At 39.8% G+C, this 13,973-nt stretch overlaps 1 protein-coding gene across 20 annotated transcripts in view; it reads left to right on the top strand.

Annotated features, from left to right (window-relative positions):
- CSPP1 (centrosome and spindle pole associated protein 1) overlaps positions 1–13,973 on the top strand; it is a 133,206-nt gene that overhangs the window by 1,864 nt on the left and 117,369 nt on the right. For 9 of the 20 annotated variants that reach the window (XM_055349466.2, XM_055349467.2, XM_055349462.2 and 6 more), the window contains exons 1-4: positions 126–203; positions 3,354–3,486; positions 9,950–10,058; positions 12,186–12,285. In XM_055349466.2, coding sequence (XP_055205441.1) covers positions 9,960–10,058; positions 12,186–12,285 — 199 coding nt within the window. In that variant the 5' untranslated portion in view covers positions 126–203; positions 3,354–3,486; positions 9,950–9,959. Of the gene's footprint in view, positions 1–57; positions 204–3,350; positions 3,487–3,575; positions 3,696–9,949; positions 10,059–12,185; positions 12,286–13,973 lie in introns of those variants that run through there. The other 11 variants (XM_055349465.2, XM_063709235.1, XM_063709234.1 and 8 more) reach the window with 8 other exon arrangements.

Below are 13,973 nucleotides of genomic sequence, written 5' to 3'. Positions count from 1 at the left end.
GGGTGCTGTCTTGCCTGCAGTGGGGGCGGGGCCGTACCCGGCGGTTGGCGAAGGGCGAGCGGAGGGCTGGGCCTGAGGGGCGGAGCCCCGGCCCGGAGGTCTGTCATTCTGTTCCCGCGCCAGGTGGCCGTTGTAACCTCTTCGGTCCGCGACGATCCTCTAGAGCACTGTGTGTCTCCCCGGACGCGAGCCCGCTCCCCTGAGTAAGAGTCAGCCAGCCGCAGATGGGGAGCGTGAGCGGCGGGGTGTGGCCTGGGGTGGTGTAGGTTGAGGGTGGAGGGTCCTTGGGCTGCATTCGCTGACCCGGAGCGGGGGCAGGGGCAGTGGCTCCCTCGGGGCGTAGGTCTCGAGGCAACTAGGCCGGCGACGTGCCAGAGTTACAGGCTCTGGAATCTGGGGGTGGGGGTGGGGTTTCTTGTCGGCAGGGGGTCTCGTGGCGGCTGGGTGCGGTGGGGGAGGTGCCCGACTTAAGGGTGTGGAGAGTTGGGATTTCGCCGCGGTGAGGCCGGCATCGGTGACTACGAGTTATGAGGGTTGGGGGAGGGAGTTCTGTGAGCAGGGGTCTTGCAGCTGCCGGGCTCGGGGAGGTGCCCTGGTTACACGGTCCGGATTCCTGGGCCACTGCGGTCGCTGCTGCCCGCGGTGTTGTTGATAGCTGGTTGCCTGACGACGCTTCCTAGTCAGCCACCTCCAGGGCCCGGGGGCGAGCGGTTCCTTGGTTCCCATGCGCCTTCTCTCCCCAACGGCCAGGCCCCCCCTCCTCCGTCAAGCCTCCCCGAGCGCCTTTCTTGCCCCTCGGTGCTTGTTATTGTTAACGTGGGAGCGCTTGTGCGCACTGCTTTGCTAGTAAAACTTATTTAATCTTCACCGTAGCTCGGTACTGTTGTGACCGTATTTCTCCCCGTGATTGCCCGACTGCTTGAGCTTGAACCTCTTGTTTCTAACTGCCTTGATTTTAGGAATCTTATGTGGGAGTCGAATCCAGTTGTCAGTACATGTTATTAATGGGACTCATCTTTTGAGAGAGGCTAGCTCTCAAGATTGTAGGATTAAGACGCTTAACTAGGATTGCGGGGAAGACTAAATTCTGAAGTAAACCATCACCTACTTTCCAAACACCTTGGAAAATGCAGGGGCTTAAAAGCAACCGATAGGAATTTATAAAAAGCCTAAATTAGGCTTTATTCTGTGTGAAGGAATGACTTGTAATGTTGACAAGCTCCATGGAAGCTATTGAGGTATTTTCTTTTCTCCATATCATTCTTCTCCCTAGGAGGTCGCTAGCTTTCTGGTGATTAAATGTCTGCTGAAATGCTCCACAAGGATCAAGTTTTTTTGTTTGTTTGTTTTGTTTTGTTTTTGGAGACAGGGTCTCGCTCTGTTGTACAGGCTGGAGTGCAGTGGCATTAGTAGAGAAGGGGGTTTCACCTTGTTGGCCAGGCTGGTCTCGAACTCCTGACCTCAAGTGATCCGTTTGCCTCGGCTTCCCAAAGTGCTGGAATTACGGCCCTGAGCCATTGTGCCCGTTCAAGTTTGGGTCTTCTGCCAGATGGCCGCCTGGGAGGGAGTGGGTGAGTTTAGACAGAGTAAATTGAAACAGGCTACTTTCGGTACAGTTTTTCTCAAATGAAGCTTTCAGACGAATATGATTTAACTGTTACACATTTGAGCAGATTTCAGATTATCCTTTTAACATCATTCTGACTTAGATTCTGATGTACTTTCCTGAGTGGCAGGCAAGGGTGTTTGAGCAAGTGTTTCAGCAATTTGGCATAACCCAAAGGCTAATTTATGCTACTGCCGTTAATCACCATTAAGGGTGTATTATTAATAGCTACTGAAAGACTTCAACATGGTTTTATATATTTATTCACTCTCTCTTTGTATCCTGTCTCCCAGCCTTCCTCTCTTTCCCCCAGCAACAGTATTTACATCTTAGCAATATTTAGGGAAATTTGTCAAAATTTTGGTGTACCCATGGGAGGAAGTTGCTCATGTGGATGCCATCTGCCAGGAGAAAGATGGAGAACCTTTCATTCGGTAGATGGATCTCTGGATGGATGAGAAGTGAGAAACATTGTCCTGGTCACTTTCTCCCTCCCTTTCTTCTAAAGCTGTTTCACTGGCCCCTCCCCCCACCGCACATGTTATCACACTTTGACACCTGTTCTAGGTCCTGTTCCCCTACTCTAGGGTCTCTTTTTCTAGACAAAACTCTTCTCCCACAGCCTTAATGATTATTTTAAACACTGCTAGATCTTTATTTCCAGCCTGCGTTCTATTCTGAGTTCTAGACATTTTCAGATTGATTTCTTCGTATCTCCGGTGTATCCATTATGGATATCTCACATTCAGCTCCTAAACCCCTGTCAGCCTCTGTAGCAGGGGGCATTATCTTGTCCAAATTTGAGGACAAGAATCATGTTTATATATATACATATATATACACACACACATATATATACACACATATATATTTGTTTTTGTTTGTTTGTTTGTTTGTTTTTTGAGACATAGTCTCACTCTGTCACCCATGCTGGAGTGCAGTGGTGTGATCTCGGCTCACTGCAACCTCTGCTTCCCGTTTTCAAGCAATGGTTCAGCCTCCTGCTACACCCAGCTAATTTTTTTATTCGTAGTAAAGACGGGGTTTTGTCATGTTGGCCAGCCTGGTCTCAAACTCCTGACCTCAAGCGATCTGCCCGTCTTGGCCTCCCAAAGTGCTGGGATTACAGGCGTGAACCACGGTGCCCAGCCACATTTTATATTTTTGACTACGCCAGCCTCTAGCACAATGTCCTGCTTTAGGAGGGAAGTCATTTTCCATTTCTCATGCTCCCATAGTGGGGAGGAAATTTGTACTCCACTCCTTGAGAGGGAAAAGGATAGGAGCAACATTTTCCCATCTTTTTGTGACTGATGGATTTGGGAGAAGGAATTGGGCAAACTCAGTTTTTACTGGGTTCTGTTTGTTTATTGGATTTGACTAGACTTAGCAGAATGGGTATGCTCTGGTCTGCTTATATCTATATGATAAGCATAAAGAGCCAAAGGTTAAGGTTTAGAGATGTTGGTGTGGATTATGATAACCAAGTATCAATTATTGATTATTTAAATCTCAGCATACTTTACGTTTGCAGGCTCTGTTTTTTTGTTTGTTTGTTTGTTTGTTTGTTTTGGTTTTTGAGACAGAGTCTCGCTCTGTCACCTAGGCTGGAGTGCAGTGGCACGATCTCAGCTCACTGCAAGCTCTGCCTCCCAGGTTCACTCCATTCTCCTGCCTCAGCCTTCTGAGTAGCTGGAACTACAGGCGCCTGCCACCAAACCTGGCTAATTTTTTGTGCTTTTAGTAGAGACGGGGTTTCACCGTGTTAACCAGGATGGTCTTGATCTCCTGACGTCGTGATCCGCCCGCCTTGGCCTCCCAAAGTGCTGGGATTACAGGTGTGAGCCACAACGCGCGGCTGCAGGCTCTGTTTTTAAGAGGTAAATCTTCATATATGCAAAGACTGTAAAGATACAACCATAAACAATAAAAGAATTGATCTGTTGATTTTTTTTTTTTTTTTTGACAGAGTATTGCTCTGTCATCGAAGCTGTAGTACAGTGGCGTGATCTGGGCTCACTACAGCCTCTGCTTCCTGGGTTCAAGCAATTCTCCTGCCTCACCCTCCTGAGTAGCTGGGACTACAGAGGTGTGCCACCATGCCTGGCTAATTTTTGTATTTTTAGTGGAGATGGGTTTTGCTGTGTTAGCCAGACTGGTCTCAAACTCCTAACCTCAGGTGATCCACTCTCCTTGGCTTCCCACAGTGCTGGGATTACAGGCATGGGCCACTGCGCCTGGCCTGATCTGTTGATTTCTAAGTGTTAGGTTCTCTGTCATAATTTTTATATGCATTATTTTCTTTTTTCTTCATAATATACTAGAATAAATGATATTTCTGTTTTATAGATTAGGCATAGAGCAGTTAAGGAACATGCTTGAGGTCATTCATGTTGAGATCAATAAGTGATAGAAGTATATTTCAAACTCAGTTCTTTCAATTAAACTATTTTCCTGAAAACTGTTTATCATCTACATACTATGTACACAGCTACTGGAGAAATAATACTTGGCCATGATGTCTTGAAAAAAGTTGTGAGTGACTTTATATTGTAGAGTGTCATATATAAATAATCTCATTTAGGTTTCTTTCAGCTGATTTATTTTTGGCAACTTAATCCTTAAATTATAAACTTTCTTACTCTATATTGTACCTGTGCCATATTTATTAACCCAGTCTCTGTGCTTCACCAAGTAATTCTTGAATAATTGTGTAGTTGAAATATGTTTTATGTAAGTTACCACATGCTTTTAGGAGTGAGAAAAAGAAAAGTGGCCGTGATATCTAGAAACTGGTATTGCTAGAAAACTAGCCTGGCATTCACAGTAACTTTGTGTTTTTCTGTTGAAGATAAACTATTGTACAGAATGTCAACATTAGATAAGGCCACTCTGTGTCTATGATGGATCAAGACAAAAACATTCCATCAGTGTCTCCAAACACAGACAAAACGTAAATATTGTCCAAGAACCGAGATACCAAACATTCCCTTTCCCAGCTGATGTGAGTGACTACTGCTTGTTTACCAGTTACAGCATTAGCCTGCCCCTATATTTTAGATTTATTGAGTGGTACCATCATAGAATTAACCCCACTTCTAACAGTGTTCAATCCTGAGCAAAGCTCCACTTCCTTAAATTAAGCCTTCCCCCAAATCACCCAACACATATAAGTCTTTTCCAATACCCTCTTACCACGATACCACAGGGTTCCCCATGGTGTGTGTTCTCCGTGCATTCCTTAATGCAATGAGTAGTACATCCAACTTAACTGTAGTAGTTTTCCTGGTGTTCTTTGGCTGGAGATCATTACCAGGAGAAAACTCATTAGTGTCTTTGACTCTTTAATATTAAAGTCATTATAATCTAATCGGATTAGATATAGGACAAAATTAGAAATGATTAGAAATGTACTTATATCTCGGATAAATCTTATGTTTTAGTTATGGCATATGCTATATTTACTATGGTTGTTTAAAAGTATGTTTTATTTGTACTTTTTGTACTTTTGATTACTGTAAGTTAAAATCAGTTCTATAATTTATAATGTTAAATAATTACAGTAAAGAGAAAGATAAGCATCTATAAATTCAAGAGGGAGATCTTTCAAAGCCTGGTTAGAACAAATGAACATGTTAAATTAATAATTGTTATTAGGTTGTATGGAAACCTTAGTTCCATGTGAAGGTGGCATGTTACTGTTTTTTTTTTCTTTTTAGATAAATGACATTTCTTTTTTTTCTTTTCTTTTTTTTTTTTTTTTTTTTTTTTGAGATGAAGTCTCACTCTGTTGCCCAGACTGGAGCGCAGTGGCATGATCTCGGCTCACTGCAACTTCCACCTGCCTGGTTCAAGCGATTCTCCTGCCTCAGTGTCCCCTGGTAGTTGGGATTACAGGTATATACCACCATGCCTGGCTAATTTTTGTATTTTTAGTAGAGACGGGGTTTCGCCATGTTGGCCAGGCTGGTCTCGAACTCCTGACCTGAGGTGATCCACCTGCCTCACCCTCCCAAAGTGCTGGGATTACAGGCGTGAGCCACCGCCCCCAACCTAGATAAATGACATTTCTGTTTAAATTCTGTGCAAAATTCTATAGCAAAATATATGCGTTATCTCATCATTTTATTCCTATCAGACATAGAATATTTAGGAAGATGAGAGGATTTTGAGGATTGATTTTTTTAAACATGAAAACTTGTTTGCTGTTGAGTTCAGAATTTTTACTAGGAAAAATCTTTCATGACTATTAGCAAATTAAAAATGGCTGAAATAAGCCGGGACGGTGGCTCACACCTGTAGTCCCAGCACTTCGGGAGGCCGAGGCGGGCGGATCACGAGGTCAGGAGATTGAGACCATCCTGGCTAACACAGTGAAACCCTGTCTCTACTAATAATACAAAAAAATTAGCTGGGCATGGTGGTGGGCACCTGTAGTCTCAGCTACTCGGGAGGCTGAGGCAGGAGAATGGCATGAACCCGGGAGGTGGAGCTTGCAGCGAGCCGAGATCACGCCACTGCACTCCAGCCTAGGTGACAGAGCGAGACTCTGTCTCAAAAAAAAAAAAAAGCTGAAATAAGCTGAGTGTGGTCGCTGGCAGTTATAATCCCAGTGATTCTGGTGGCCAACATGGAGGATCACTTGAGCTTAGCAGTTCAAAGTTACAATGAACTATGATCGTGCCACTGCACACTAGCCTGGGCAGCAGAGCGAGACCTCATCTCTAAAAAACAAAAAACAACAAAAGAAATTGGCCAGAATTTATCAACTTTTGTTGATTTGAAATATATTTTGCTAAAACTATAAATGTAAATATATATATATATATTTCTATTTTTAGTGTTTTTTTTTGAGATGGGGTCTTGCTCTGTTGCCCAGGCTGGAGTACAGTGGCATGCTCATAAGCTCACTGTAGCCTTGATCTCCTGGGCTCAAGTGATCCAGTCCTCCTGCCTCAGCTTCCCCAATAGCTGGGGACTACAGGATGCACCACTATGCCTGGCTAATTATTTTTATTTTTATTTTTAGTAGAGACAAGATCTTACTATGTTGCCCAGGCTGGTCTTGACCTCCTGCGCTCAAGTGATCCCACCTCAGCCTCTCAAAGTGCTGGGATTACAAGTGTGAGCCACCAAGCCCAGCCTACAGCTATGTTTTAAAATCAGTATTTCTTTTGGTATTACATAATGGCGTGAAGTTTACATTAGGTACTGTTTACCTGTTACAAGTTTCAACATATTCTTTTAGGTAAAGCCTGCTTTTCTACAATGATATATATATATATTTTACAAATTATTATTGTCCCAAACATTAAGTTCAGGGGATACTTTTTTTCTTTAACTTGCTTGCATTTGATATTGTTCACCAGTTCTATTTTGTACCTCTTTCCTCTTTTCCTCAACTAATTATGCTGATTGGGTTTGTTTCATATCCCTGTTTTAATTATTATTTAATTATTCCTTCTGGTTTCTTTTTTTTCCCCCCAGCTTCAATTCTTCTGTCACTCCCTCAAGTGAACATTGGCTGTTGTTTAGTTCTGGGTCATCTCTCTTTTTCCCTGCCTGTGCTCATTTACTGTGGCTTCAGCTGTTACCTTTAAAATACATAGTTAATGTAGTTGATTTTCTTGAATTTGAATCTTGAATTTCTAACCATCTACTGTAAATTTCCAGTAGCACATCTTACTAGCTCCAACTTAACATATGTAAACCAAACCTTTCTAAATCTTCCAACTTGCTCTGACTTACTTCTGTCCAAGATTCTATCCACATTTAGCTTCCAGGCCTTAAAACTTTGATCATTAGTGGCTTCTTTTTTGTCTACGTACCCAATTAGATGCTAACTTTAATGGGACTTTGGAAGATGTGTTTGGAAAAAAATTCTAGGTTAAATGAAGAAAGGTTAGTCTTTTCAAAAAATGGTGCTGGAATACTTTATTCATATGCAAAAAAGTTGAGCCTTGACACTTACAGATTTGCAAAAATTAACTTTGAATGGATCACAGACTTAAATGTAAGAGAAAAAACTAAAAATTTCTAAAAGGAAACATAAAAGAAAATATTTGTGATCTTGGGTTAGGCAAAGATTTTTTTTAGCTGGGCGTGGTGGCTCACACCTGTGATCTCAGCACTTTGGGAGGCCAAGGCAGGTGGATCACAAGGTCAGGAGATTGAGACCATCTTGAGACCATCCTGGCTAACATGGTGAAATCCCGTCTCTACAAAAAATACAAAAAATTAGCCAGGCGTGGTGGCAGGCGCCTGTAGTCCCAGCTGCTCAGGAGGCTGAGGCAGGAGAATTGTTTGAACCCAAGAGGCGGAGGCTGCAGTGAGATTGCGCTTCTGCACTCCAGCCTGGGCGACAGAGCAAGACTCTGTCTCAAAAAAAAAAAAAAAAAAAGATTTTTTTTTAGATAGGACACAAAAAGTACAAACAATAAATTTAAAAATTGATAAATTGGACTTGATAAAAATTATAAACTTTCACTGTTAAAAATATATCAAGAAAACTTACAAACCACAGATTGGCAGAAAATATTTTTACAAAGCAAGTTTTGTAAAATATTGCTTTGTAAAAATAAAGCAAGTTTAATAAATGACTTTTATCAAGTATATATAAAGAAATCTTACAATTCAATGGTAATAAAACAACCTGCTGGGCTTGGTGGCTCATGCCTGTAGTCGGAACACTTTGGGAGGCCGAGGCAGGAGGATCACTTGAGTCCAGGAATTGAAGGGGTAACATTGAGCTATGATCATACCACTCCAGCCTGGGCAACATAGTGAGATCCTGTGTCCGCAATAAACAAACAAATGAAAAAACTAGCTGGGGATGGTGGTGCTTGCCTATAGTCCTAGCTGTTCAGGAGGCTGAGGTGGGAGGATTGCTTGAGCCCAGGAGTTCAAGGCTGAAGGTGTACTATGATCGCAACACTGTACTCTCTAGCCTGTGAAACAACGAGAGAGCCTGTCTCAAAAAAAAAAAAAAAGAAAGAAAGAAAAGCTAATTTTAACAAAAGGGCAGATTTGAGTAGATACTTTCCCAATGATTATATGTATGGTAAAAAAATAGATGAAAAGGTGCTCAACATCATAGTTATCAGAGAAATGCAGATTAAAACACTCAGAGAGATAACCACTAAATAAATACACAATAGAATGACGAAGATAAAAATGACTGAAAATATCACGCCCTGGCAAGGATGTGTAGAAATTGCAATTGTCATTACAACCCACATACATTCTTATACATTGGAATGTAAATATGGTACTTTGTACTTTGAGGAACAGTTTAGCAGTTCAGGAATTAGACAACATCTTGACCATATAATAAAAAATAACATCACTAACAAGGGGCAGGTAAATATCGTGTGCCTTCTCTTTGTGACACCTTAAAATTTCACCTAATATTTCTGGTGAGAATGCATAATCTAAATTTAGTCATTAAGAAACATGAGGCACACCCTAGATAAGGGATGTTCTATTGTAAAGGATGTTCTATTACACAGGATTCTTTTACCTGTGTAAATTGGTAAAAGACAAAGAAAGATGGTAGAGATAGATATTCCAAATTAAAGAAGGCAAAAGAGATATAGCAGTGAAATGCAATCAGTACCTAACTTAGATGGGATACCGAATTAGAAAGAGAAAAATAGGCTGTAAAGGCTGCTATTGAGTCAGTTGACAAAAGTGGAATATGGACAATAGATTAAAAAATCAGTGTTACAAAAGTTGATAATTATGTTGAGGTTATATAAGAAAATAACCCAATTCTTAAGACACACACACTGAAGAGCTTAGGGGCAAAGGGCTATGATATATGTACTTTATTCTCTGAATAATTTTAGAAAAAATTGTGTTTGTGTGTATGGAGAGAATGACCTTGTGTGCACAAGCAAAGGATGAAGCAAGTGGAGCCAAATCTTAATAGGAAATTAATAAAGACTCTTTGTGTGTTCTTGGTATTATTACTGTAACTTCTCTGTGAGTCAGAAATTATCTCCCAATATTTAAAAAAAACTTTTTTTTTTTAAAGTGCTTTGGCTTGAGGATTTAAAGAGCTTTTTGTTTGCTTGCCTTTGTTTTTTGCCGGGGAGGGGGTGTATATGGAGGGTGGTGGTAGTTTTTCATTTTCTTTTTATTTCAGATATTTTAAAGTATATTGTAGGCTTTTTGGGGAAGCTGGGAGAGGCAGTAGGCAGGCATATTTATGATCAATCTTAAGTTTGAATTTCTCAATTTGATAAGTGAGATTGAAAACTAAATGTGGACTAAGCCTACATGTTGATAATTAGGCTAAAAATACTGTGATATAGATATGCTGACTGAAATTTTTTTTTAAAGAATCTGCAAAATGGCTGATAATTTGGATGAATTTATTGAAGAGCAAAAAGCCAGATTGGCCGAAGACAAAGCAGAGTTGGAAAGTGATCCACCTTACATGGAAATGAAGGTGAATTTAATAATTTTCTTTGAACATGTTTTATTATAATTGTCTATGGAGATTACTCCTGTGTAAATATAAAACATCCTCTTCTATGAGTGAGAATCTTCTGTTTTGTAGTACGCTGTCATTCTAGGAGCCTGGCTCCAGACAAGATTGCAGTAATTTTGAATGCAGTTTTTCTTTTGTGGTGGTTTATATCTCACAGTGTTTCTCTTATCTCTTGTTGAAGAATTACTTGGTTATAAAATGATTATGAGACCAGTTCTATTACAAAGAACTTCCACAACATAAACAGAATAGTTGTAAAAGCAAGTTTATAGTCTATGTGAAAAAATTCAATTTAATTAGTTTAAAAAGTTTTTTTGAAATCTGAAAAAGTGAATTTATTAATTTATTTTGTACTATTTGTGTTTCTTAATATAAATTTCTTAAAATAATTGCTTTTTTTTTTTTGAGCTAGAATCTCGCTCTGTTGGCCAGGCAGGACTGCAATGGTGTGATCTCAGCTCGCCACAACCTCTGCCTCCCAGGCTCAAGTGATTCTTCTGCCTCAGCCTCATGAGTAGCTGGGACTACAGGTGCCCGCCACTATGCCTGGCTAATTTTTGTATTTTTAGTAGAGTTGAGATTTCACTATGTTGGCCAGGCTGGTCTTGAACTCCTGACCTTGAGATCCACCTGCCTCGGCCTCCCAAAATGCTGAGATTACAGGCATGAGCCAGTGTGCCCGGCCTAAAATAATTGTTTCTTAAAGCAATGTCTGAAAGGCTTTCTTAAAGCTTTCCTTGTTTAGGTGAAACTGATTTATCCATTTAGCAAATACTTACTGAGATTGTGTTAGGTATTATGCTAAGCTCTGAGAATGTAGCACTGATTAGAGTGTTGTGGCACCTTCTCAGGGCTCAGTGTATGTAATAAGATACAGCATGTAGTTTAATCTGTGCCATATGGTTCATCATAATGACAGTAACCATATATATTGGTTTGTTCAAGATAATCCTGGTTTACCTGTTGTCCAGTGTTCTTTTCTGGTTTAGCATTTGTCCTGGACAAAGGTACCTCGGCTGAGATGATAAATAATATAGATACCCTGATTACAGTTTTACTCACATGGCTAACATTTATTGAGTACTAGCTATGGACAAGGCATATTCTTAAGAGGTTATATTTCACAGTAATCTATGAGGTAAGTGCTGTTATTGTAATTTTCCAGATGAGTAAACTGAGGCAAGTTAAGTAATGAGACTAAGGCAGTAGAGTTGGTGGAACTAGGCTTTGACCGCTGGCAGCCTGGCTTCAGTGCTTGTCCTCGGAACCAACATAATAGGTTGCCTTTCTTCCAAATAACCTGTCATGTACCAGGAATGCCAAGGACTTTATATGTATCATTTTATTTAATCATAATATCCCTGTTAAGTAGGTGAAATTTTTTTGTTTTATGGATTAAGAAAGTGAAGCTCACAGGAGTTAAGTAATTTGTCCAGGTCCACACAGTGGTGGATTCAGGAGTGGAACCTTTATGCAGCTCCAGAGTCTATCTCTTAACCACTCTCCAGTAGTTAGGACCAGCTTACGGCTTTGGAGTTACATAATTTGGAGTACATAGCTTTGAAAACAGTTTTGTTATAATTTCTAACATTAATTTGTACATAAATAATTTTAAGTCTTAGTTCAAGTATCACCTGCTCAGTAAGGCCTTATAGTCCCCCAGCATTTCTGGGCCTCCTTAATCTGTTTTTTTTTTTTTTCCATAACCGCTTCCTGCCACTGTCTACGTATCACATAATCTAATCATGTGTTGAGTTCATTATGTGTCCCCCCAATAGTTTATAAGCTTCATGATGGCAGAAATTCTTCTATTTTTTAAAACTCTTATACTTTCAATGCTTGACAAAATGTTTGGCGCTTAATGGGAACTCAGTAAATATTTGTTGGTAAGTGAATGAGTTAAATATTAGAATATCTATTATAAAATTAAAATACCTTTGGCTAATTCCTCAAACCTTACACTTAATTTCTTCTATGATGTACTGTGTAATTTCATCAAGCTGTTTAATTAAAATTTGAGATGAGTTGTATATTTCATGTTTTTTTTTTTTCCCCTTGCTTTTGTAAACATTGTATCTCTTTCAGGGAAAGTTGTCAGAGAAGCTTTCTGAAAACAGTAAGATACTGATCTCTATGGCTAAGGAAAACATACCACCAAATAGTCAACAGACCAGGGGTTCCTTAGGTATGTCATTAGATGTGCTAAACTTATTTTAAGATATCCTTAGTGGGCTCTTCTGAAAGAGGTTTGTCTTGTCAGAAAAAAGATTTATTTGGAATCCTAGTAGTTTTTCTTTCTGGAATCTTATGTAAGTTAATATGGTCTACATATGAAATAGAACTCTTACTGAAAACTTTGTACTTGTTTTATGTGATACTGCATTGGTTATGATTTGTGGAACTTATAGAAGAAGGTGTGTATAACATAACTTAAAAATTGAAAACTTTGAAAGGAATTTGTGTGTGTGAGAGAGAGAGAGAGAAGAGAAACTTTTATTTGTTGATTGAAAATGGTGAACTTGCTTATTTAAAAATTAAAGAAATATGCTTAAAGGGTACAAAATGCTGTTTGGTGAAAGACTATTTTAATTATTGATGATCATGTTGGAATTGTAAAGAAGTTAATACTGTAGCCATACTAATGCTTTGATTATGGTATGGTATGAAAATATTTGGAAACTTTTTACCACATTTTGGCTTGTTGCTAGGTATACATTTTAAAAAAAGAAAATGTATGAATATGTAAAAATTTTTGTTTATTTATTAAAGACAGGGTCTCTCTCTCTCTCTCTCTGTCACTCAGGCTGGAGTGCAGTGGCATGATCATAGTTCAGTGTTATCTTGAACTCCTGGGTTCAAGCAATCCTCCTGCCTTGGCCTCCCAAAGTACTACAATTACAGGCCTGAGCCACCGTGCCCAGTCTGTATGAATATATATATATATATATTTTTTTTTTTTCTTTTTTTTTTTTTTTCAAGGCTGAGTCTGACCCTGTCGCCCAGGCTGGACTGCAATGGCATGATCTCGGCTCACTGCCACCTCCACCTCCCAGGTTCAGGTGATCCTCCTCTCTCAGCCTCTCAAGTAGCTGGGATTACAGGTGCATGCCACCACACTCAGCTAATTTTTTATATTTTTGGTAGAGACAGGGTTTCGCAGTGTTGGCCAGGCTGGTCTCGAACTACTGAACTTAGGTGATCTGCCTGCCCGCCTCGGCCTCCCAAAGCTGGGATTACAGGCGTGAGCCACTGTGCCCGACCTGTATGAATATTTTCAATGTGCATTTTGTGATTTATTGATGATGACAAACTTTTTCACAAAAAGAAAATCAACTATGATAAGTTCATTTGATTAAAGCATTGTTCTCAAATGGACAGCTTTTCATGGCTGTAGGTATACTCCTAAATTGTTTTTGTGTGCCAGTGGATACAAGGGGATGCCGGCCAAGAAACTGGATAGTCAGTAAGCTTTGTCTCTGCATTAGACAAATAGCTCAAAGTGAGTGCCCTACTTTTAATATCAGATAGATAACTCTTTCCATTTTGAATCTCTTATAAATTATTAATATACAGCATTAGTGAACTAAAGTATTATATATTGGTAATATTTTTTAATCTCTAAGGCTCTCAATTTTTTTTCTGTGAAATAAGTTTGATTATCTTCCAGCCCTATGTTTTTATGAATCCAAATTTTAATTATTCCAAGAGATAATTTTTAAAAAGTTTAACAGTAGGTTATCTCAAGCACTAAGGTCGCTAAGGTTAGACAGAATCCCTTTTAAATTCTAGGGTTACAGCTTGCTTTGGATTGGGCTGTGATGCCTTTATGACCTGTCAGGAGCTACACTTTGTTTCCTTATCTTATGACATCTA

The sequence above is a fragment of the Gorilla gorilla genome, chromosome 7 (assembly GCF_029281585.2).
Source record: "Gorilla gorilla gorilla isolate KB3781 chromosome 7, NHGRI_mGorGor1-v2.1_pri, whole genome shotgun sequence".
In the NCBI taxonomy this organism is placed as follows: Eukaryota; Metazoa; Chordata; class Mammalia; order Primates; family Hominidae; genus Gorilla; species Gorilla gorilla.
This window is presented reverse-complemented; position numbering and strand designations above follow the sequence as displayed.